Source organism: Phacochoerus africanus, chromosome 1 (assembly GCF_016906955.1).
Source record: "Phacochoerus africanus isolate WHEZ1 chromosome 1, ROS_Pafr_v1, whole genome shotgun sequence".
NCBI lineage: Eukaryota > Metazoa > Chordata > Mammalia > Artiodactyla > Suidae > Phacochoerus > Phacochoerus africanus.
The window spans coordinates 202,554,498-202,579,340 of record NC_062544.1 but is presented as its reverse complement, the minus strand read 5'-3'; the positions used below and the strand labels follow the sequence as shown (position 1 = coordinate 202,579,340).

General features: G+C 51.1%; 1 protein-coding gene and 1 non-coding gene across 10 annotated transcripts; both read right to left on the bottom strand.

Annotated features, from left to right (window-relative positions):
- Positions 1–319: 319 nt before the first annotated feature.
- EIF4G1 (eukaryotic translation initiation factor 4 gamma 1) lies at positions 320–22,371 on the bottom strand. Of its 9 annotated transcripts, none has more exons than XM_047787872.1 (33): positions 22,229–22,371; positions 21,349–21,405; positions 21,038–21,131; positions 20,655–20,741; positions 19,423–19,599; positions 19,099–19,198; positions 17,914–18,026; positions 17,013–17,105; positions 16,768–16,834; positions 15,519–16,349; positions 15,172–15,260; positions 14,886–15,072; positions 14,661–14,794; positions 14,374–14,532; positions 14,041–14,229; positions 13,667–13,864; positions 13,290–13,436; positions 12,857–13,093; positions 12,562–12,666; positions 12,277–12,436; positions 11,972–12,072; positions 11,221–11,323; positions 10,442–10,544; positions 9,696–9,928; positions 9,436–9,554; positions 9,138–9,310; positions 8,485–8,610; positions 8,244–8,325; positions 5,492–5,590; positions 5,242–5,376; positions 5,044–5,125; positions 4,762–4,902; positions 320–948 (listed from the first exon to the last, which is right to left on the bottom strand). In XM_047787872.1, the coding sequence occupies exons 3-33, from the start codon at positions 21,095–21,097 to the stop codon at positions 764–766; spliced, it is 4,815 nt and encodes a 1,604-aa protein (XP_047643828.1). In that variant the 5' UTR covers positions 21,098–21,131; positions 21,349–21,405; positions 22,229–22,371; the 3' UTR covers positions 320–763. The 9 variants fall into 9 exon arrangements, 8 of the variants coding, with proteins under 8 accessions (XP_047643828.1, XP_047643858.1, XP_047643866.1 ...); XM_047787902.1 differs by having other exon boundaries at positions 14,041–14,226; XM_047787910.1 differs by lacking the exon at positions 20,655–20,741.
- Positions 12,153–12,228, bottom strand: LOC125114468 (small nucleolar RNA SNORD66). Its single transcript, XR_007131811.1, has one exon. It is a non-coding gene; the product is annotated as a small nucleolar RNA SNORD66 (small nucleolar RNA).
- Positions 22,372–24,843: the final 2,472 nt, after the last annotated feature.

Below are 24,843 nucleotides of genomic sequence, written 5' to 3'. Positions count from 1 at the left end.
GCTTCGGCTATAAACACCTCGAAAACCAAGGCTTCCTCCACACACTGGGGTCTGCATCACATTTTGATAGGAGACCAAGACCAGGAAGTGTGTTCTGTCTAGTACTTCACAACTGTGTTCCCCTTCTCCCCTCAGCAAGGAACCCCCACCACGTCCACTTTGATTTCCTAGCCCTTGCAATCATGGACAGGGGAAGAGGCAAGAGGGGGTGCCAAGTTTCAGGGAACAGTGCTACGGTGCCAGCTCTGGAAAGGAGGCTGCCCACCTATCCAGACCCCTTCTCCAGAGGGAGCAGGCCATAAAGCAGAGAGGCAGTGAGTTAATTGAATTCATGTTTAATAATTACAGGCACCGTGCCCCCCTTCCCCCTGCCCAGGCAGCAGCAGGGGTGGTGCAGGGGCTGGGGCATTATGCCCCCAGCAGCGAGGACGGCAGTCCCAAGAGTGATTTTCAGAAAATAAAAAAGGACCCCAGGGGCAGGCGGTGGTGCCCCCCCCAAGACACACCAAATTTCAAGACTTTATATATAATATATCTCTGTGCCCCAGGGGGAGGAGAGGGACACCTGGCAGCATCCTGGAGGGGGGCCCCAGGCAGCCCCAAGCCATCCTGCCTCTTCAGCCACTTTATTAGCTCAAGACACATCGCACTACAGGCACCCACTGCCGCCGCCACTGCTGCCGCCGCCCCCCCTTGCAGTCCGGGCGGCTGGCTTGGCCATCCGAGTGTCCATGGGGCTCTGAGGCCCCGACCCCACCCGCTCTCAGTTGTGGTCAGACTCCTCCTCCTCCGCCTCACGAAGCCACTTGAAGAAAGCTGTGACAGATTTAAGGGCCACACCCTTGCCCTGCTGCTCAGCGGGGTCCTTGCTACTCTCCCAGCTATAGAAGGCGTCCTCCTTCACCACGTCCTCATCATACAGCGCATCAAAGAACGTCCGAAGCAAGTCTGTAAGCAGGCAGGACAGTAGTTAGAGGCATACTGCCCACAACCAGCCCATCCCACCCCCCAGGGATCCCTCCCCTAAGCTCCACTGTTGAGATAAGACCCTGACCCACTGTGCTGACATTTGTGTCTGGCCATTCCAGAGTGGCTAGGTCTCTGACAGGACGCTAACCTCATGATCTAAGAGACGGTGCACAAGAATGAGTCACTTGGACAAAACTTAGAAACCTTCCCAGCCTCACCTCAGCAGCTTCAAACTTCTCCATTCATGATATACTTAATGGGCAAAACTGTAGAGTTGGTACTCCTGAATTTAGGAAATCACAAAGGCCTCAGATGTATCTCTTAACAAAAATCAAGGGTACAACCTGGAACATTCACTGGCCCTCATTACAGATCCCAACAAACTCCCAATCTTCTCTTTACTTTCCACACATCTCCTAAACATACACACCACCTCTGTGCCTTAACACTTTGTGCTGTATCCACTGCCAGGAACATCCTTTCTCTTTCACCTTTTATCACCTTCCTAGTGAATTCCTTTAGGCTCAACTCAGGCACCCCTTGCTCTGACCCTCTTTCTCCTTCACCCAGAGCTACTCCAAATTCCAAAGCACCCGAATAACCCCTGAATATCATCTATTCCAGGAGTTCCCGTCGTGGCTCAGTGGTTGACGAATCCATCTAGGGACCATGAGGTTGCAGGTTCAATCCCTGGGCTTGCTCAGTGGGTTAAGGATCCAGCGTTGCCCTGAGCTGTGGTGTAGTTGACAGACACAGCTTGGATCCCACGTTGCTATGGCTATGGTGTAGGCTATGGTGTAGGCTGGTGGCTACAGCTCCAATATAGAACCCTAGCCTGGGAACCTCCATATGCCGCAGGTGCATCCTAGAAAAAGCCAAAAAAAAAAAAAATATATATATTCCACTACCAATACATCACACTGCCAGTCCTTCCAAAGCAAACATGATATATATACATGTCTTTTTAGGGCTGTACCCATGGCACATGGAGGTTCCCAGGCTAGGGGTCTAATCAGAGATGTAGCCGCCACAGCAACACCAGATCCGAGCTGTGTCTGTGCCTTACACCACAGCTCACGGCAATGCCAGATCCTTAACCCACTGAGTGAGGCCAGGGATCAAACCCGCAACCTCATGGTTCCTAGTCAGATTGGTTTCTGCTGCGCCACGACGGAACTCCAAACATGACATTCTTAAGAGCAAAGGGAGACTGAGTAGTGAATGCATTTCCTCTGAATAAAGCAGAGAATCTAGAGTCCAGGCCTGGGTTAAACAATGCCTGAGCCGTCTATGAGAAGCTGCAAGCCAGGACAGCTCCTCAGGGCACGCACACCCTCAAATACACAACCACTGTCTATGGGTAGCCTCCCACCCTCATTCTGCAGCAATGGCAACAGCAGATCATTTATCCCAAACCTGTTCTCCAAATCCCATGCAAACCAACCCCAAGGACCTTACACAATCATTTATCCACTCTACCGTGGATAAATGATGTATGTGTCTTCAAGCCCAAGTTTCTCCCATCTAAACACAAATGACCTCCTTTACAGACACTACTTCTTGACGGCCAAACAAAGATTTTATCAGCACTTACTGTTTTCTTGTTGATTCAGTGAGTATTAACACTGTCTTTTCCAATCCAGGTTCTGCCCCCTGCGCCACCAAATAATGTTCCTGCCAGGGTTGCCTCCGTGTTTTCACACTCTAGAGGCCCTAAATTACGTCGTCCTGTGGAACTCAAGCAGCATCTAGCACTACTGACCACCTCTCTCTCCTAAAAAATCACTCTGTCCTTTGTTCAAAGGGTCCTGTCCTCCTTTGGTCCCTACCTGTGGGACCGCTACCTTTTCAAGGCTCTATTCCTCGGACAATCCCATGCCCTCGTGTGTTTCTTTCCTTTCTTCCTTTTTTTTTTTTCCGCTTTTTAGGGCCACAGTTCAACATAGGGATGTTCTCAGGCTAAGGGGGTGAACCGAACTGCAGCTGCCGGCCTATGCCACAGCCACACAGTATCTGAGCCACACCTGCAACTTACACCACAGCTCACGGCAACGCCGGATCCTTAACCCACTGAGAGAAGCCAGGAATCAAACTCGAATTCTCATGGACACTAGTTGGGTTCATTACCACTGAGCCGCAACGGGAATACCCCCCTTCTTATGACTTGCACGTGTGTTGTCCTGTACCAGCAACTCAAGAGATGGGCCTCCAGCCCTGACCTCTTCCTCCTCCATGAATTCAGATACCACGTCATCTACCCAATTGACATCTCTGTTCACCCTCACCAAGGACTACAAACAACTCAACCTGACCCAATGTTCCCTTCCCACCAGGGAATGGCACCTCACCTGCTAAAACTCTCCTGGGAGTCATACGGCTTCCTATCTCACATCATGCCCTCCCCAGGCCAGTGTACTGTATGTCTAGAGTCTGCCCGCTCCTCCTCCCATCTCCACTGCCACCAGTAAGGCTAAGCCACTACCAACGTGCTCCCTGATCTGCTGATCTGCCATAGTCACACTCAGCCCACTCCAAACCACTCCTCCCACTAATGGCCAGGATGACCTAAAAATTAAAAAAAGGAGTTCCTGTCGGGGCTCAGTGGTTGACAAACCCGACTGGCGTCCATAAGGACACGGGTTTAATCCCTGGCCTCACTCAGTGGATTGAGGAGCCCACACTGCTGTGGCTATGGTGTAGGCCAGCAGCTGCAGCCCTGATTCAACCCCTAGCCTGGGAACCTCCATATGCCTCAGGTGCAGCCCTAAAAAGCAAAAAAAAAACACAAACAACAAAAAAACAAACCCACAAAAGGCCTTTTCTCATCCTTAGGTTAAAGCCCAAAATCTATCCCATGACTTACACTGCCCTGCATGACCTGACCATGTCCATCTCTCTACCCATGTTGCCTCACATACACTAGGTGCTGTGCTTCCCTAGGTGCTGAGTGTGACTATGGCAGATCAGCAGATCAGGGAGCACGTTGGTAGTGGCTTAGCCTTACTGGTGGCAGTGGAGATGGGAGGAGGAGCGGGCAGACTCTAGACATACAGTACACTGGCCTGGGGAGGGCATGATGTGAGATAGGAAAACAAACCCGACTGGCGTCCATAAGGACACGGGTCTTCCTCCTTCAACAGTTTTTACCTTGTGTCATATTTTCCACCTCAGGCACCCCTTTATACAGTTTTTTCCTGTGAAGTCTCCCCCCTCCCATCTATCATTTATCTCCCACGTGTCAATTTCCATTATTCTCTCTGACTCAGTATATTCCCCCAGAAGTACCCTACAGGACACATCTTCCAACATCCACCTGACTCATGCCAACAGAACTACACTTGACTTAAGCACTGCCACCACCCCAATGCCTTGGCGCATGCCTATTTGCTGAATACATAATCTCAGGCATGTTACATTAAGCCTCAGCCTCCCAAAATGGAAAAGGGGGCAACACCATCTACCCTAAACAACAGTTGTGAGAAGTAACTGAGGCAAAGAAAGAAAAGCAGCTCAGCCCTATTGTCAGGCAGAGGGCCCACACTAAGAAAATGTTACCATTTATCACCTCTGCACTTCTAGGCACAAAGTGGATGGTCAATTAACCTTCAAGGCTAAGTCTGACTCCTTTCACTTGTAGGTAAGGACACCAGTGTTGCAGGGGAAAGGGCTCAACCATCAGGATATTTTGCTCCAATGACCACCCACCTTTCTTGAGTTGAGACTCCTTCACAACTACCCCTACTATCTGGCAGTTCCTCCAACCCACTCCCACTCCTGTGGCCTGGCTCTTACTGGCGGGCTGTTCTAAGGTCACTACAAGGGCCTGGAGAGCATAGAGCGCCTGCAGCTCCTTCTGCTCATCACACAGGTATTTCTGTAGCAGTTTCGCTCGTGCTTTCAACACTGCAACATCCACCCGGAGAGGCGTCTCAACTAGAGAGAGGAAGACAGGGATAAGTGGAATAATGCACTCAGCCTGGTTCAGAACTGGAGGCAAAGACCAAAACCTCCCTCCCTCCCTCCACATGGCTGCTGGGCCCACCCTTGCCCCACCCACTCCCTGGCTTCTCTTACAGATAATTGCAGAATAGCAGACAGTTGTCATGAGGGCTCGAACCAATGTGTTGGATGCTACCTGCTGCTCACTCAGGTTGGCCTGTGCAGGAGAAAAAGCAACGAGCAGATATAAGTTAATTATGCTGGAAGGATCCATTCTTGCTGCCCCCACCCACACATCAATAACCATCTCTCCTTTATCCAGGAAAAATATACCTCTATCCAGTCAAACACCCGCTGGTTACTGCTGCCCTCCTTCAGCAGCTTCTCCAGCTGCCTGCTCAGCTCCTCAGAGGAGAATAACCTCTGGCCAGGGGCTTCTGACTCCTCTCCCAAGGTATACTCCACCTTCTGCAAGCAAAAAAGCCCAGAGTTGGAGGCAGGTAAGTGCATCTCATGAGATGAGGGAAGAGGTGTGGACTGGCTGGCCCCAGATGTGAGAGAGAACCTAACTGCAGCCACAAACCTGTGCAGTGATGAAGGCGCTGACATCCTGGCCTTCAGGTAGGAATTCCTTCCAGCTGAGTCCAGCCTCTCGCCACAGTGATCCCACCTTTTTGGGACCCTGAAAAACATAAAACATAAAACTCAGCAACTCTTTTTCTCTCCAAGAATACAACGGCTCCACAAATGTCAACAAATAAATACACACTGGAAGCCCACTAGGAGCCTGGATGCCACAGAGGCACTGAATGGGAACAGACCCTCCATGCCTACCTACAGTCTAGTATTGGGCACGGACATCAGTCAAATAATCACCCAAAGTCACAAGAATTCATCCACTACAGTGTTATGAGACCTGAAGGATGGCCTAAGAGCCTCCAGAAAAATGTCAATTAGCTGTCACAGGATTCTCAAAGAATGAATGGACCACAAAAAGGTCAATGACCAAATCCAAGTAACTCATCCTAGTCTTCCACACTTCTTTTCCTAAAATAGCTTTGTTTTCCATTATTCAAGTAACAAACACTTATGGGAGAGAATAACTTTTTTTTTTCTTTTTCTTTTTAGGGCCACACCTGCAACCCCACACTAGAGGTCCAATCAGAGGTACAGCTGCCAGTCTATACCTACAGCCACAGCAAATATCTGAGCCACATCTGCAACCTACACCACAGTTCACGGCAATGCTGGATCCTTAACCCACTGAGTGAGGCCAGGGACCAAACCCGCATCCTCATGGATGCTAGTGGGGTTTGTTACCACTGAGCCACAGCGGGGAACTAGAAAAGAACAACTTACACGTATGCTTATTTGGTTCCCAAATCCAGAAAATTTTAGAAGCAGATATAACTTCCATCCCCAACACAAATCAGAAAATCTTCACATACACAGCAGTCTGAGTTCATTTTCTGTAAGGGGCATGATATTCTGAAGGCATCACTGTTTTACAATAACAGATATTCAAACCCTTGACAAAATTACTATAACTCCCGGGTTTTAAGAATGCCCATCTTGGAGTTCCTATCATGGAGCAGCAGAAACGAATCCACCTAGGAACCATGAGGTTGCAGGTTCGATTCCTGGCCTCGCTCAGTGGGTTAAGGATCCAGCGTTGTCAGGAGCTGTGGTATAGGTTGCAGATGCGGCTCAGATACTATATTGCTGTGACTGTGGGCGTAGGCCGGGCAGGTGTAGCTCTGATTCAACCAGTGTAGCCTGGGAATTTCCATATGCCATGGATTCGGCCCTAAAAAGCAAAAAACAAAAAAAAAGAATGCCCATTTTAACACCACTAAAATTGAACTGTCTCACAATTGACACATCACATTTTAAAACTTTTTTGTTTTATTGACATATAGTTGTTTTATAACATTGTGATAATTTCTGCTGCACAAAAAGTACTTCAGTTATATACATTGTTTTTATTTCTTATTTTGGCTGCACCTGTATGTGTGGAAGTTCCCAGGCCAAGGATCAAACCCATGTCACAGCAGGAACCCAGGCCACTGCAGTGACAATGCCAGATCCTTAACTCACTGCACCACAAGGGAGCTCCTCACATTTTAAAAATATGACCACAGTCTCTTCTTTCTTAATAGTGCATAAATATGATATCGTATAATCTGTGGTACCTCAGGGTCAGTGAGAAACATAAGTAGTTCAAAATGTTTTTTCTTTGAAACAGAAATTATCCTGGCATATATTTCTACCTAAAAGAATTAACATGATACTAAAAGGACAATACTTCTCAATTCAAAGATTCATTCCTCCAAGTTCCATGTAGCTGAACTGCAGCATATGCCACAGCTTGTAGCAACATCAGATACTTAACGCACTGAGCGAGGCCAGGGATCGAACTTGCATCCTCACAGAGACAACGTCAGGTCCTTAATTCACCAAGCCACAATGGGAACTTCTAGCTGAACTCTTAAAACTACTTTCCAACAGCTCACCACCAAGCACCACACCCAACCTGCCTTTCCCATCATCTCACCTTTCTACTCACTAGTCAAAATTAACTTTCGGAGTTCCCGTCGTGGCGAAGTGGTTAACGAATCTGACTAGGAACCATGGGGTTGCAGGTTCGATCCCTGCCCTTGCTCAGCGGGTTAAGGATCCAGCGTTGCCGTGAGCTGTGGTGTAGGTCGCAGACGCGGATTGGATCCCGCGTTGCTGTGGCTCTGGCGTAGGCCGGCAGCTACAGCTCCGATTCGACCCCTAGCCTGGGAACCTCCATATGCCACGGGAGCAGCCCAAAGAAATGGCAAAAAGACCCCAAAAAAAAAAATTAACTTTCACAAAGCAGTTTGTCATGAACATTACCAAACAGACATCCTTTTGCAACCTCACAATACTTAAGGCACTCCATTTCAACTACTTTATTTCACACTTTACTTCACACTGTTGTTTTTATTACGCTGTCATTTATTTCTCACATTTTTCTTTTCTAACTTGTTTCCTGTTTTATTCACTGCTTTGTTTCCAGCACTAGTATGTGGTAAATGTTCTTAAAAAGTGCTAGTTGAATCAATCAATGAATCAAGGCCTAGGTTTCCATTTTCCTCCAGCCTTGGCCAGAACACATGACAGGAACTGGTCGGAGAGTGTGTGCTAGCCTCGACATTTCCTCTCCCAGGTACCAACGCAGCACTACCATCACCAGCAATGCCATCCCACCAAAGGGTCATGGGGCCTCAGGGTCACTGCCAGCAGCCCAAAGCACACAGTGGGAAGAGAAATCCTCAACATATCACCTCTGAAAGGCTCTCACTCACCATACTTTTACATAAGAGCCCCAGGATCTCCAGCAACAGAGAAGCAGCTTTGCCCAGGGGTCTGAGAGGTTTTGTAATCTCCCTACAAGAGAAAAATTCAGTGTTGATAGCCTCCCACGCCCTCTCAACAAACACACTAAGCTACCTCTCTAAATCCAGGGGTCTAACCTGCCACACCTCCCTTCCCTCTCCCAGGCTTTTCCAGTCTTTACCTCCCCTGAATTCCACCCAAGGGGCTTACCTGAACAGCTCCCCCATGGACACCCCACCTTCCTGCAGAATGGGCGTTACCAGTTCTGCTAGGTAGAGCCACACATGAGGGATGTCAATTTCCATGTCTTCGGCCAATTCTAGGATTTCATATAGCCTGTAAAGAGAGTTCAAAGTCAGGGCAATCTAGTAAAGCTAAGCTGCACTCCTACCCATCCTCTGGGACACCAAGTCATGGCTAAAAGATCAACCGTGGAGCCCCTCAAGAACATTTCCTAAAATGGGGCAATTATTTCAGGCACAGGCCACCTTCTCATTTTTTTTCTCTTAATAGCCACACCTACAGCATGTGGAAGTTCCCTGGCTAGGGGTTGAATCGAAGCTGCAGCTGCCGGCCTTCACCACAGCCACAGCAATGCCGGATCGGAGCAGCAACTTTGACCTATGCCGCAGCTTGGAGCAACCCACTGAGCAAGACCAGGAATTAAACCTGCATCTTCGGACACTATGTCAGGTTCTCAACCCGCTGAGTCACAGCAGGAACTCCAAAGGCCACCTTTTCCTTAGACGGCTCATCCCCCAAAATAGCATTGACCAGCATGGCTGAGGAGCCTACACGCTTATCCAAGGTTCCACAGGTGCTACGAAGGAGAGAAATTAGTGGGTATGTAAAAGCGGTCATACCCTTGGTAGTACTGAGCAGTGGAGAGGTGTCCAACACAGAGCAGCTGGTGCAGCAGCCTCCCCATATGCTCACGGGCAATGGCGCTTCGCTCTAGCGTGGACTCAATGCCGTGCCGCACAAAGATGAAGAGCAGTGAGGGTGAGGCCAGCTCCTGCACACACTGCACTGCCTCCTACAGGGCACAGGAGGGAGGACAGTCACCACCTGGTCCAGATCCTACACCCACACCTGTCAACACAGTCCCCTCCCCACCCACCCTGCCATCACTCAGACCACTCCACCATTCCCACTGCCTACCTTCATGTCATTGAGATGGAGGTATTCCTCAATGATGGCCTTGGATTTCTTCTCCAGCTCCTCTTCGGACAGTGCTGCCTTCGGGGGGCTCACAGGCGGTAAGGTGGCTTCTCGCTTCACTGAGAGAGGAAAAAATAGATTTTAAGATTTTTCAGACCAGACTTTCTAGCACAGGATCTAGAGCTCTGAAGACACTGACTGGGGGGACTGGCTAGTCCCCAAAGAGCTCACACCCTTCCTTTCCCCTTCCAGTCCCTTACCAGCATCCCGCCCCCGGTCCCGATCCTCCGTGAGGCTAGCTGCCTTGCGCAGTCCCTCAGGCTGGGAGGGCCGCTCTCTACTCCGCTCTTCCACTTCCTTGCTGAAGCTCCGCTTGGTAGCAGGCGTCCGTGCGCGATCAAGCCGGTCCCCACGGTCACCTCCCCGTTCACTCCGCTCTAGGCGATCTCCTCGGTCCCCAGCTTTCTCACCTCGTTCCCGGCTCAAGCTACTCCTAGAAGACAGATAAGCACATCCTCTCTTATCTGTACTGACGAGGTACCCTCTTATTTAACTATCCAACAAGCTGAGCAACTGTCAGGCCTTGGTCTTGGCATCAGGAATAGATCCCAATGTCAGTCAGGAGCTCTGAGCATTACAGGTGTGAGGATTCCTATGGCAACAGTCAAAATCCAATCAGGGAGTTCCCGTCGTGGCGCAGTGGTTAACGAATCCGACTAGGAACCACGAGGTTGCGGGTTCGGTCCCTGCCCTTGCCCAGTGGGTTAACGATCCGGCGTTGCCACAGAATGTGGTGTGGGTTGCAGACACGGCTCGGATCCCGAGTTGCTGTGGCTCTGGCGTAGGCCAGTGGCTACAGCTCCGATTAGACCCCTAGCCTGGGAACCTCCATATGCCGCAGGAACGGCCCAAGAAATAGCAAAAAATAAATAAATAAATAAAAGGCAAAAAAAAAAAATCCAATCAGTATTCAGTGTGAAGAACAAAGACACCAAGGAAACCTCACCTCTGTACCACACGTCTGTTATCTGTGCTTTCTGTAGGTACTGCTTGTTGAAGGGCTGAGAAGCGGTTCAAGGTACTAGTAGCTGGGCGAGCAGCTTCTGATGCTAGGGAGGCAGAAAACCCAGATTAAAATCTATTTCCTTACATCCCATATCCCACTGGCCAGTTTAGGACACCTGGTCCTAGTCCTGACCCTAAAGCAGTTCAGTCCCTAATTCTAAGTATATACTGCCTATGTTATCGAACCACTTCTGTACGGAAAGCCTCCTGCATAGAGAAGGCTCTGCCCAGAGTTCCCGTTGTGACTCAGTGGTTAACGAATCTGACTAGGAACTATGAGGTTGTGGGTTCGATCCCTGGCCTTGCTCAGTGGGTTAAGGATCCAGCGTTGCCGTGAGCTGTGGTGTAGATTGCAGACGCGGCTCGGACCCCATGTTGCTGTGGCCCTGGTGTAGGCTGGTGGCTACAGCTCCGATTAGACCCCTAGCCTGGGAATCTCCATATGCCGTGGGAGTGGCCCTAGAAATAGCAAAAAAAAAAAAAAAAAAAAAGGGGAAAAAAAAAGGCGGCTCTGCCCTCTAAAGAGCTGATCAATAACCACCCAGCTCTTTTTTGGGGAGACGAGGGTACTGCAGCATATAGTGGCTTGATGTGGGATCTGTTTCCAGAACAGGGACTGAACCCCGGCCACACCATTCATTGAAAGCAGCTGAGTCCTAACCGCTAGACCACCAGAAAAACTCCTAATACCCACCCGGCTCTTTACAGTGGCCTCCATACCTGCATCAGAGGGCTTGGCTCCTGAGCCTCCACTGCTGCCCTTGCCCCAGCTCAATCGCCCTCCAGGTGCAAACAACTGGTTGTTAGAATCGATGGAGCCAGGCTGAGGAAGAAAAGGGAGTGGAGAGTGGGTCTAATCTAACCAAAGCTCCCAGCCAGCCTCTACCATACATAGCTGCAAGTAGCCTGGACCAGGACCAAGCAGACGTTTTCCGTAAAGGGCCAGATGATAAACATCTTAAACTTTACAGATCACTAAGTTTCAACAACTCAACTTTGCTGCTATGGTAAAAGAGCAGTCACAGACAGCACATAGAAGGAATGAACATGGTTGTTATGTTCCAATAAAATTATGGAAACTGAAATTCAAATTTTACATAATCTCTTGTCACACAGTTTCACTTTACTTTTTGATTTTTCTCAACCATTAAAAAACATAGCAAACTTTCATTCTTAGCTGGTGGGCTATACAGAAGCAGGGAATGGCTGGGTCTGGCAATGCATGCCAGGGTGCTGACCATTAGTCCAGACCAATGTGAACACACCCCTTAAAATCGGCAGTCCCGTCTCCAGCAATCTAACCATCAGTCTAAAGGGAAAAATCAGCTGTCACCTTCCCAACCTCAGCAAGTAAGGGAACAAAGATCCAAACCTGTGCTTAAAACCCACTTGACCCCTCCCATCATTGAGGTCACCCCCTCCAACATGCACGCGCGCACGCGCGCGCACACACACACACCCACCCACCCACCTTTGTGATCTTGGTGAGTCGTGAGGTGTCAATAGGGCGGCTGCCCTTGCTGATGGGGACTGTGTTCCAGCCACCATCATCCACAAGTGGAAGGCCACGGCCTGGGAAAAAAAAGGAACGCATGATGGAATGATAAGTAAGTCCCAGCAACCGTGTTGCTTTGGGATTTTCCCCAGATCCCTTCCTCAGATCCTCAGTTCCATCATGGGGTCTCAGTGGCCCAGACACGTGGCACTAACAAGAAGTCATCAGTGGAAAGCACAACTCCTCAAACTGTCCCTCCCCAGTCCCAGCCTCAAACTCACTGATGGGTGGGCCTGGAGGGCCACCCCGACGCTTGTCGCTGCCCTTGGCCATTAGCTGCTGCACTTTTATGTGCTCCCGATGCTCCTCCATCTCAGCTTCCTTGTGGATCTGGTCGATGGTCTTGGGACCCTGGTCCCCTCGGCGCGGGACCCAATTGCTCTGTGGGGACAGGCCAGTCACAAGGGAGGTAATGACATCAGAGCAGGCTATACAAACCAGTGTCATGAGCTGTGACTGTGGGGTCAGAGGCAGTAGACTAACAGTAGGATAAAGGGGACACGTACTCGTCGCAGATCCAGCACATCTTGCAGCATAAAGCGGATTCGGGATGAAGTCTTCTTTTCCTTAATGATTTTCTCCATCTGGTTGAAATACTGATCCATTCGGGGCTAGTAAGAAGCAAAGGGATCAGGTCAGGAACTTCAAAACCTCACCTCCAGCTGTGGGCCCTGCTCCTCCTCTGACCCTTGGCTCCACCGCTGCAGCTCAGTGGCACACAGTGCCACTCAGACAGCAGACCCGAGGTGCTTTAGCCTGTTCTCTGCCATATCCCAGGACCCCATATCCCAGGACCCCTACCTTGGCCTTTTCAAAGTCCAGGTCTTTGCCAATGGTGGTGAGCAGACGGCAAAGGCATTCGAGAGACTCTTCATCATGGTTCTTAAGGAGTTTAACCACACAGTCGTGCATGATTGCCTCTGTTAACATCTTCAGTTTGAACAACTCTCCGATAAATTTGATATTCCCTAAAGAGCGCCGCCGGGCTGTGTCTCGAGCTTCTTCCAACTCTTCCTTCAGGCGTCCCCGTTCTTCTGCCTGCCAGTCATGGGACAAGGATCACATCAAAGGCACCCAGCCACTCAGCTCAAACCCTTCTCTCCTCATCTAGATCCTAAACCTAGCAGCAAGCAGTCCCATCCAAAAGCAGAACTCTCAAAACACCACTATCCCCCTACCCCGCCACTTCTGCAGCGGAATGGCATCTGGGTGAGCAGTGGTGTTTTTTTCTCACCGTGGCAGCTTCATCCATCTCTTTTTGCTTCTTCTCAAAAACCTCATCATCATCTTTGTCTTTTTCAAACTCCTTCTGACATCGATTCAACAACAGTTTTCGAAAATTCACAGTCACTGTTGGCTTTTCTGTAGTGGGCACTTTCAGCTGTTGTGTCAAAGAGAATGTCACATTCAGACCAGTCCAGGGCAGGGTAAAACCCTCCAAGAGTCTTCAACTCCTGGCTCAGGAACACCTCTGGCTGGCCCTGGCTCTGCCTCCTCCTGGCTGCCCCCAACAGCACAGGCTGGAGGAGAACCAAGAAACTAGACTCAAAGCAGCTCAGGAAGACAAGCGGGAAGCTAGACCACAAGGTTTAGAAAACAGTGGAAACTAACCGCCATGAGGCAGCGGCACATGTTGGCATAGGCCACGGAGAAGTTGGGCTCTGAAATGGCCTTTTCAAAGATGAGGTCAATGACCCCCTTGAGCCGTTCCTCAGTGTCGATGGCCAGCTGCGTCACCTGCTTCATCAGCTGCTGGAACATCTGGGGTGTCAGCTTATTTAGGATGGAGCGCACTCTGCGGAACAGGTCCTAGAGGGGAAAGGAGAGAGAAGACAAAGGATCCAGTGAAGTTCTCAGAAGAACAGGGGCTACTGGGAAAGATGAAGAGGGTGGTAGAGACTTAGGTGGTAGGGATGAGAATGGACAGAAGCAAAGAGGGCAGACCTTGAAGAGAAGGAACGGAGGCTCATAGGACTTGGAGGTACCTGGGTTTTACTGCCATCAGCATCCTCTTCCCCTCGGTCCTTATCGGCTGCCGTCCGCTTGCTGCTGGGTTTCCAGGCCTTCTCTGCTTTATTCAGCTTTATGTCTTCAGTCATTGATACTGTGGCAATGATCTTGCGTGGTTCCTTTCGGGGACCCTGCTGAGACCGCCGGGGTCCGAGGCCAGCCTGCTAAGCAAGGAGCAGGGACAAGACACAGAATGAGTCAGCCAACCTGTGACACCATCACCACACATCTCCAGGGCTGACTTCTTCCTACTCCACTATGAGATACAGGGACCCAACTCCCTCACTCCCCTTGCCAGTCCCACTCACCGGCCCTCGGGGCAGCTCCCCACCTGGCCCACCCCTTGGGGGCCCACGGTTGCTAAGGGCTGGTCGGCCAAGGTTGGCAAAGGATGGAGTGAAGTCTGGGCCACAGTTTATGCCTTGAGGCCGAGTGGGATCCAATGGTCGCAATGGTGTCTTATTGGCCTGCAAAAAGGACAGGAGAAGTATCAAAAACAGGCTAGTTAGGGCTACAGACGACTCTTTCAGGACCTCTGGCTCCTCTCCAGCCAGCCAACCAGCCCAAACTTAACCTCCCCGTCAAGCCTACCAACCTTATCCAACACCACATCACTGATATGGGGCAATCCCTCAGGCTTCTGCATACTGGCAAAGATGAACTGAAAGCCAAGCAGGAACTCACGGTCATAACGCTTTTTCTCTTCAAGGTTTAGAGGCTTCCACTGATCTGCAAGGAAAACAGGATGAACTAATCCCAGTGCTCTCTCCTGAGGCCCTGATCAGATACTCAGCCCTTTCCATCCCCTCCTTCGGCATACCTGACTTATATTCATACTTCTGTTCAGCGGGCTGGATGTTCTCAGCATTTTGAATCTTGTCCTCCTTTGAGTCCCAGGTCTCATCCGTTTCCGCAGGCTGCAGGGGCACACTGTTGCCCTCAGGTTCTGGGCTGGGATTATTCTCTAGAGGAGGCTGGTTTTCCACCTCTGGTACTCCTGGGTTCACCTGTAACCATTGTTGGGACATTCCGTTTTGGTTGCAGTGAGACCACTGTTCCATACCCAAACTTAGCCCTTCTCCCTCTGCTACTTTCTGTTCCCTTACCTCCTTGAAGGCATCTAGAAGGTCTCCTACAGTCTCCTTTTTATTGAGCTCCTTAATTTTCCGTCTCCTCTTTGGCACAGATACTGCCACTATTTGGGGGGGGGGGGAAGGAGTGAGAATAACTTAAGAAGCAGTTCTAACCCCTGGGAAAAAGAAAAGGCAGCCACTGTACAGTATTTCTTACGTCACTCCCTCTCTAGACTTAAAATTCCTAAATCTAGCCCTTAGGTTCCATTACCAGGGCCTCTAGGACCCAGACGAAATGGCACCAATGGGAGGTCACCAGTGAAGAACAAGAACCACACCCTCCCAGTCTGCCCCACCTCTACCACTCAGCCACACCTTACCTTGGGTGGCTGCTGCTGCCTCCAAATTCTGGGACAGGTGGGCTGGAGCAGGGGTGCTCTCTAGGGGGAGTGGTTCCTCTCCTCCCTTCTCACCCTCAGCTTCTCCTGCTTCTCCTTCCTCTTCCTCTTCTTCCTCTTCCTCCATGTTCTCCTCCTGAGCAAGGGAAGCAGCTGGAGGAGACACAGCTGAAGTGGCAGAAAGGATGGTGGGGGGAGCCACTGATGCTGAAGCCTCCTTGGCCTGTTCCTCCGGCTCACTGACTGGGCTTAAGTCCACAGCTGGTGGCGAGGGGGCTCCGTTGAGCAGTTCCTCGGGTTGGGCAGTTGGAGCAATGGGCATGGGGGATTCAGAGGGGCAAGCTGGGGAAGGGAGAGGGGCAAGCTCCGGGCTTGACTCCACCTCTGGTTCCAAATTCTCAGATGTGACTGTGCCATTAGGCTCAGGAAGAATTTCCACCTTGTGAGATGCCAGGGGGGTGGGAACCTGGAGAGGACTGGAAGAGAACTCAGATTCCAGAACTGGTTTGCTAAGCGTCACTTCTACTTCCAGTATGGGTTCAGCCAGGGGAGTGGGTTCTGGAGAGAGACAGTATGACTCCCCAGTTTCACGGGTTATGGGAGTTGACTCTTCCACAGACATCTGCATCATCCCCGCTGTCAGAGTGTCCCCAGGAATAGAGAGGACTGTAAGATCAGGCTCAGACCCCGGTTCCAAGATTGGAGGTGGTGATGGGGTCGGAGAAGGTGATGAAGGCTGGGATTCTGAAGGGCTGTGCTCTGGGCCGGGCAGCCCTGACCGGTCCCCAGTGCTTGCTCCCTGCGACCGGTCATCTGCAGCACAGGAAGAACGAGTAATTAGAGGCAAGTCCTTCACTGCTGTTGTTCTTCCTCCTCCCAGCCTAGCATTCCCAACCTAATACCCAGCTGCCATGATCCAGATCACCACCATACCATCCGTCTTCTCCTACCCAGGTCTTTTCCATTCTTACTCGAAATCCTACTGCCTAAAACCTACGTCATTCTCCTGACACCCGGTTCAAGTCACTCCACTTCCGTGGCATATTTTTACCACCACCCAGGACATGCAGAAGTTCCTGGGCCAGGGATCAAACTCACACCACAGCAGCGACCAGAGCCACAGCAGTGACAATGCTGGAACCTTAACCAGCTATACCACAAGGAAACTCTTTCCTTGGCATTTTTAAGTCACACTCCTTTCCCCCGTTAAAGCTCTGCCCCACTTACTTACCTGGCCGGACTACAACAGCAACCTGGGGTGTCTCCCCATTAGCCTGAGGCTCCAGACCGCCTCCCATCTGCAGGACACAAAGGGTTACCAAGTTTGCCCTAAAAGGGTCCCGCACCCCTTCTTTATTAGAGTCGCTTCTACATTAGCTGCCTAGAAATCCAGGAAAGCAAGGAAATAAATCCCTTAGTTGAAGAAAAGATAAGGGACCTAGGAGTCCAAGGCATCACTCAAAGAACAGACAGTACCTGGGGAGGGGTGGGTGTGGAGGCAGTTCGGGCCCCAGACATGATTTCCTCCGTGATATCCTTCCCTCCTTGGTTTGGGTCTCGAATTCGGATCTGGGGAAAGAAAGCTAAGGGATGAGTGGGAAGCTGGAGGAGCCCACCTCTCTACCCTGCCCCACTCCTAAGACTCTAGGCCAAGCCCCCACCCCCCACCAGGAAGCAGGTGGGTGGGTGCAAGAAATCCCATGAGTTCTACTGTCAACCCATCGGCTGCTCTTGTAGTCCCTGCCCTAGCCCCCACCCCTAAGACATCACTGACCTCACAGAGAAGAGACAGAGAGTACATCACAATGCCCCTCCCTCCCTCATCCCTGCCCCACCAGCAGTCCCCAAGGCAATGGCTGCAAGCCCTGGGGCCCAAGACCCCCATCTAGCACCCATCCGGCTCACTTGTGGCTAGTCTGTCTGATCTCTGGGGGCAGGGCCCAGATCCAGTGGGTGGAGCCAGGGTGACTCAGCGGCTTCCCCAGCCCTGGCACCCTATTCTGGGCACCACGCCCAAGGCTTGAGGATTGAGCAGAGGCGGAGGCCTCAAGAGCTTCCAGGACTGGGGGGTGGGGCCACAGAAAACAAACCATTTCCAAGGCAAGCCACCAGAAACCCCAAACCAAACTTCTATCTTATGGACCACAGAACTCGGGTCTCTCAGAAATTTCCCCAGCAGGCACTTCAGTCTTTCCTATAAACTTCTTTTACACTGGTACCTTTATACCTTACAAAGAACTAGAGCACTTCATAGACCCCCATTCTCTGCCTTCTCTCAGCTGAAGATCTCCCTCAACTTCCTGCTCCCTGACCTGCAACATGCCTGACCTTGACTCTCCCTTTCCCAGATGTCCTAAAGCCCCTTGCTATTACTCACAGTCTTCCGCTCCCTCTTGGGAGCAATCTGGGGTGGCTGGTTCATCAAAACTGGGGCGGGGGCCACACCAGTGGGAAACTGCTGCACACCCTGGGCTGGGTAGTAGGCGCCAGCTTGAGGAGGGAAAAAACACACAGGGAAAAGAAGAACAGTGGCAGGGTTAGGGCCCAACCACACAACAAATGTCTGCCTAAACACCTCCCACCCCTTCCCCACCCACCTCTCCTCTCCCACAGCCCGCCCCTTGCCCTGCCCTACCCTCCTCCCCAAGGGAATTAGGTGTCTATCAAAGCTGGGGAACCAGTCTGAACGGCGTTTACAAGCATTCCTAACACTGACACACACACACCCCTTATAGGCAGGCACTCGCTCCCCACCACGCTCCAGCCAGACTATGTCTGTTCCTCTTCTACTCCATAAGGTACCATGTATGCACCCACCAAAACATACACATACACTCAGAGAGCAGCTACTACTTAACCTGAAACAGAATCAGGTCTTTGGCTGGGAATGATAAAACATCTGCCAGCCCTGTTCCATTCAACCTGAGTCCAGTTCCAGTCTCCAGCCCTTTGCTAAGGGGCAAGGAAACAAAAAGTCACATTATGAACTGGGCCCAGGATGTGGAAAATTCCTTAAAGCAATGGTCTCCAAAATGAGATGCATTCTTTAATATCATCTATAGCTTCCAGTTGTTTCTGACAAGCAACATAAGTGGTATTTGTTTAAATGATGCATACATATAAACAAACAGAAACATACCCGTATTAGAGGTACATACTCAAAATTTTTCCTGATGATCAAAAAATTTTGGAAACCACTGCCATAAAGAACAGACTAATCCTTTCCTAGAATATAAATGAAAAACAGCTACAAAAACTTCCCAAATCCATGTTACATGGGCTCCCCCCAAGCATGGAATGAGTGTCACAGGGAATATTTACTCAAAGGCCCTCAAACTGGTGCCTGAACTATACTCCTTGATGTGGGGAGGATTCCCAACTCTCAGCGATACTGTAAGACCCTCTCCCGCCACCCCCACACCAATTACATATTAAGCACCAATCCCTACTACCTCTACCATTTTTAGACCAAGAGACAAACCTGGGAAGGGTCTTAGGAATTAGTAAGCAAGTTTAGATGTTCCCTGGGACTCACTCTCACCTAACTCCCTCCCCTGCTTACCGTAGGTCCCAAACTCTGTAGGGTTTGCACCTGGATAGAAGCTTGGGGCTCCCGGCTGCACAGGATACTGCTGTGTCGGGACAACATATGTGGAACGCCCCTGGTGGAGGGGAAAGGGGAGGATGAGAATGAAGGAGTTAAGGGAGCTATGAAGACCATATCAGACTACAAAGAGAATGTAGGACAAGACAGGACAAGCCAACTCTAGGCAATGACCAGAAGGAAGTCCCACCTCTGGAGAAGAGATGGGACTGGAGGGGAGGGGGGGGAGGGGGGGAGGGTACAAGGTTCTGTGGCTTCCAGCCCCCAAGCCTCCAGCCTCACCTGTCCAGGGATGTAGTAGGCCCCCTGGGAGGCTGGGTAGGAGATCTGGGAAGGGATCATCATTACTTGGGATCCAGCAGGGTAGACATGGGCAGCTGGGCCAGGGCGGGCGGGGGCTGCACTCTGCACTCGGGAGGCTGCACTGCTCGGGGGCTGGGCCCGGCTAGGGTAGAAGTGCTGTCAGGAGGGAGGAAGGCAGTTGGCAATGGGAAGGGGAGGAGGTGGACAGCAAAAGGGCCATTCCACTATGTCTCTAGTCAGGAGAGAAGTACCAGGGGCTTTGGAGCATGAAGACCAACACTTCCAAGACTCACTTGACCAAGTGATGGCTAAGTGCCCTCTTGTACTCACATACGCCCTCCAAACTCAGGCATACACTTGGCACTCTGTATATTTACTCCCTCCCTGCCATGCATACTCAGATCACCTCACCAGGCTATCCTTCAGCAGAGGCTTCCTAACACCCAGATGCATCATGCCTAAGTAAAGCCTTTTTCAGCAACATACTCCCCAGCATGCACTGCTCCACCCTAAGGTACTGAGGAGCTCACCGCTAACATGCAACAGTCTCCCAGTTCCCAGATGTGAGCTACACAAGATTTAGCCCCTAACATGCATCGGTCAGCCTCAGACTGAGGACCCAGACTGAGTCTAGCCCCTGACTAGGGCAGAGTGTAAGGGTGAGACCCGGAGAGAGTTCAGGATTAGCAATGGGGTATTACCTGCAGAGACCTGAATCCTCCCTGAGAGCACATGGGGACAGGAAAGAAAAGAATTATCCCCAAGGTGATGAGGAGGGAAAGAAAATGAAGGAATCAGGACAAGAATCCTCTTCCACTTAGTGAGGAAGAATTTAGGGAACAGAGAAAGGCAAGAACTAGCTGGAGTGTTTATCTTGCCACAGTCCAAAAGAGAAAGATGGATGGGGAATGGAGCAATGGCAACCTCCCAGTAAAAGAAGGAAACAGGAAAACAGGAGTTGGCAGCAGGGCCCAAAGCACTGCCCCCAAGGCACCAGGACCCCTAGGAATGCCATCCCCACCAACTACATACTCCAAGGGGCCAGCCACCGTAAGTAATCAACAGTGCAAAGTGCAGAACCGCATGAAAGCAACTGTCAGGAAGTTGGGGCAGGTACAAGGCCTCCATAGTTTCCATCCTAGGCCCAAACTGGCCTAAGCTTCACATGGTTCCCACCCAGGCCCCCTACTCCCCTCCCCACAGCCCCTCACCTGGCGGGGCTGAGAAGGCGTGTTCATTTGTGTCGCTTGAGGCGTACTGAACACCACCGGTGCTGTCTGCCCCGGGGGAAACGCTGGCTGAAGGGGGGAGACCAGAATTCAGCAAGAGGGGAAACCCAGGTGGGGCAGAAACTCAAGCTGGTGAAGTAAGGGGAGCAGAGCTGTGGCAAGAGCCTCAACAGTCCACATATACCCTCCCCAAGACAGCCCCTAGGAACAGCCCCGGGGCCCTGCCTCAATTTGGCAGCAGGAAGCTGCACTTTGCCCTGACACAGAAGGGGGTGGGAAAATCCAGAGGTTGGAACCTGTTCCTGACCCGGCTGCCTGGTCTCCCCCACCCCCACCCCAGTTGCTGCTAATTCCTCCCTAATTACCTGTGGGAGTCCAGGGGATGGGGCAGGTGGGGGGCCTGTGGGCTGTGGAGCTTTGTTCATTTCATTTGGTGCCACATCAGGGTCCCCCCAGCACCTGTTGGGAAAGAGCGGAGCTCGGAAAGGGGAAGGGACCCAAGCTTAAGGCAAATGGAGTGGGGGAGGGATGAAGCAAGGTCTGAGTCCCACAACAAGCCCCGGAATCGCCAAAAAGGTGAAGGAGCATAAAACCCAGCCTATGTCCCCACCGACACCTTGTCAGACCCGCAGCTCCAACCACCCCCCCTGATCTGCTGAAACAGCCCCTCACTCACCCCCTCGGTTAAGAATAAATCCACGGTGCGGCCTACAGGTTCTGGGCATCCGAGGGCCTGGGGTTGGGAGGTGGGGGGTATCAACCTGGCTCCGCGGGGCCCAAGACCAACCAGACCGGAAATTCCAGGTCTCGCTGGCACCAGGCTCCCGGATCACAAACGGAGCTAGCAGCTTCGGCCGTGGTGTCCCCACCCCCCCACCCGGGGACACCGGGTTCGGGGCCTGGCCCAGGGGCACACAAGGCACGCCTGCCGCGCGGGTGGCCGCGGGTGCACCCGCACGGGGCTAGAGGCGAGGCCTGCCGCCGCCCAGGAGTGGAGGGCAGGAAAAGCGGCAGTCGGGCCGTAAAAGGCCAGGCGGGTGGCGGCCGAAGAAGAGCCGGTTTGAAGCAAGTGAGGGTCGGCCTGGAGGGCGGGCGGGGCCGGGGGCTCCTCCCTGCCCGCCGCCGCCGCCTCCCTCCCCTGCGCCCTCCCTGCGCAGCGCCGGCCAGTGCCAAAGAACAACGTGTCACTTCCCGGCGGCCGGGCCGCAAAGGGGGGAGGGGGCGGCGGGCCGGGAGTCGCGGTGCCTGCGCCCGTGGGGCCTCCTCGGGTCGGGCCGAGGTGGCACTTAGCAGCCGGGAAACCCGGCGCCCTCCCAGCCCGCGGGGACCGCATATTCCGGCCCCGCGCTCCCCCACCCCCACCCAGCAGCCAGGCCGGGCCAGGCCGGGCACACGTGGGCCCGGGATCGGGCCTTGGCGGCCCGGGGCCCGGGCTTGGGCCGCGGAGCCAGGGCGCCGGGGAGGCGGCGCAGGGTAGCCGGTCCCGGCCCGGATGGCGGCGGATGCGGGGGGAGGGGATGGGGGGGCCGGGTCGGGCCCGGACATGGCGGCTTTACCTTCAGTCTCCTTCAGTCCGCGCGGCCGAGCCCCACGCAGCCGCACAGACGTAGTCCACAACCATTTCCGGCTCCCCGCACGGATCCCGCTCGGCGGCCACCGCTTCTCCGCAGGCGCAGCCGGCGCCCCCACGTGACCGGCGCAGAGGGCGGAGCCTTGCCCGGTGCCGCGAAGCACATGGGATTTGCCCCGCCTAGTCATGTGACAGCCACTGCCCGCCCCCGTGTCCCCTCCCGAACTTTGGAATTCCCAGACCGATCCCCCTCTGCGACTCTGTTCCGCGATTCTTTAGTTCATTCATACTTTGAGCAGGCATTTATTGAGTGCATACTGAATGCTAGGCTAAGTGCTGGCAGGGGGCTGAGAATACTGAAATTAAAGACTCAGTCCTGCCGAAGTAAATCATGGTACAAATGCGGAAAGAAACATACGTTAGGCAGCCTTTGAAAGTAATGTAGATTAGATCAATAAAAGACTTATTAAACTGAATGTTTATATGTTTAATAAGGATTGAAACATTCTAACTAGGGAATTAGTAAATTTGTCTCTTTTTTTTTTTTTTGCCACATCTTCCAGCATATGGAAGTCCCCTGACCTCGGATGCAACCCGTGCCACAGTAGCAGCCCGAGCCGCTGCAGTGACAACGTGGGATCTTTAATAAGGGAACTACTAGATTTGTCTTTTATAAAGAATAAAAATCGGCCACTCCCAGGGAGGAACTAAAAGCAATCACAAACTTCAAATAGTGGTGGAACAAGTAATCCCAAGACCCCTCCCTGCCCAGTAGCCAAAAGATTTTAAACTGCCTGAAGGGACATACTAGAGTCAAATCTACTTACTCCTAGTCAGCCCCAGAATTTAATCCAAACTCTACTACTTACTCCTGATGATATACCTACCCCCCCACCACCTAATTAATAGGTTGTAAAATGGAACTATTTGGAGTTCCTGTGTGGCTCAGCCGGGATCCAATGTTGTCACTGCATTGGCTGGGGTCACTGCTGTGGCACAGGTTTGATCCCTAGCTTAGAAATTAGAAACTGCAGGAAGCCATGGGCATGACAAAAAAAAAAAGGAAATACTTGAAACTAGGCAGTCTAGCTCAAGTTTGAGCTTTTACCCACCATTGTGAGGATTTAAAGGAGTTAATTCCTGTGAAAGTGCTTAAAACAGTGCCTAGGTGCCTAGCAAAGGCTATTTCTTCTCTCTCCTCCACATCTGCCCCCTTCTGTATCCAAACACATATAATCTCACAGGAAAACAATTTCTTTGGCACCAATGATGAACTGGTCATTCTGAATATATGACCCTTGTGATTTCAATCCTTACAACTTCTTACAAAATGGATTGTATCATTATTCCCATTGGATGAGTAACTGATGCTCCAAAGAAAGGAGAGCAGAATAGACACATAGAGGAGGAACCATAGAAAAATGAAAGATCTAGAGTGTTCTCTGTGACGCTCTTCATTTGAGTTCTGTGACTTTATCATGTCTGACTGGCTGGCTCCCTTCTCTGGTCTTCTCATTTCTCTTTCTCCCTAAGCAAACTTATAAATAAAAATCAATTACTGCCTACATGCCAATTCGTTCCCAGCTCAGAAATCACTCTTGAACAACAGTCAGAACCAAGGTACTACCAGAGATCCCTTGTGGCAGAGCAGGTTAAGGACCCAATGTTATCACCTCAGTGGTTTGGGTTGATACTGTGGTAAGAATTTGATCCCTGGCCCAGGAATTTACACATGTGGTGAATAGGCGGGCCTAACTAGGAAATCTGGGATTCACCCCTAAATTCTTTCCCATCCACATGTTACATCATCTCAGCAGACATCAGTTCCTATTGATGTTTGGATCAAAATCAAGTCCTGTTGATTTCATCTTTAAAAATTCTTCTGGGAGTTCCCATCGTGGCACACCAGAAACAAATCTGACTAGGAATCATGAGGTTGCATGTTTGATCCCTGGCCTTGATCAGTGGGTTAAGTATCTAGTGTGGCTGTAAGCTGTGGTGTAGGTCACAGACTCAGCTCAGATCTGGCATTGCCATGGCGTAAGCTGGCAGCTGTAGCTCCAATTAGACCCCTAGCCCGGGAACCTCCATACATCTTGGGTGCAGCCCTAAAAAACAAACGACAACAAAAAATACATATATATATACAACTTGATGAGTTTTGAGATATATATCATCACTACCACTACCACTGCAAATCAAGATACTAATTCCATCACTCTCAACTTTTACCCCTTTCCTTTGGAACCATCTTTCTCTCCACTCCCATCCACAGACAACAACTGACCTTGTCACTAGAAATTGTATAAAAGTGAAATTTTGTATGAATTAACAGTGTACTTTAAAAAACTAGATTCTTTCATGCAAAATAATAAATTTGAAATTCATTCACGTTGTTACTTGTGTCACTTGTTACTTTTTATTGTTGATGAATGTTTCTTTGGATGGAAGTCACTTTCCAATTTGTTTTAACATCACCACCATTAGAAATCAGGTAAGGCAATTACTATAACCCTACTATAATAGAGGCTCATCATTCTTAAGTGCTATATGCTTAAGACTATGGCAGTTCCCATTAAAGGGGCTTTACAGGTCTGTTGA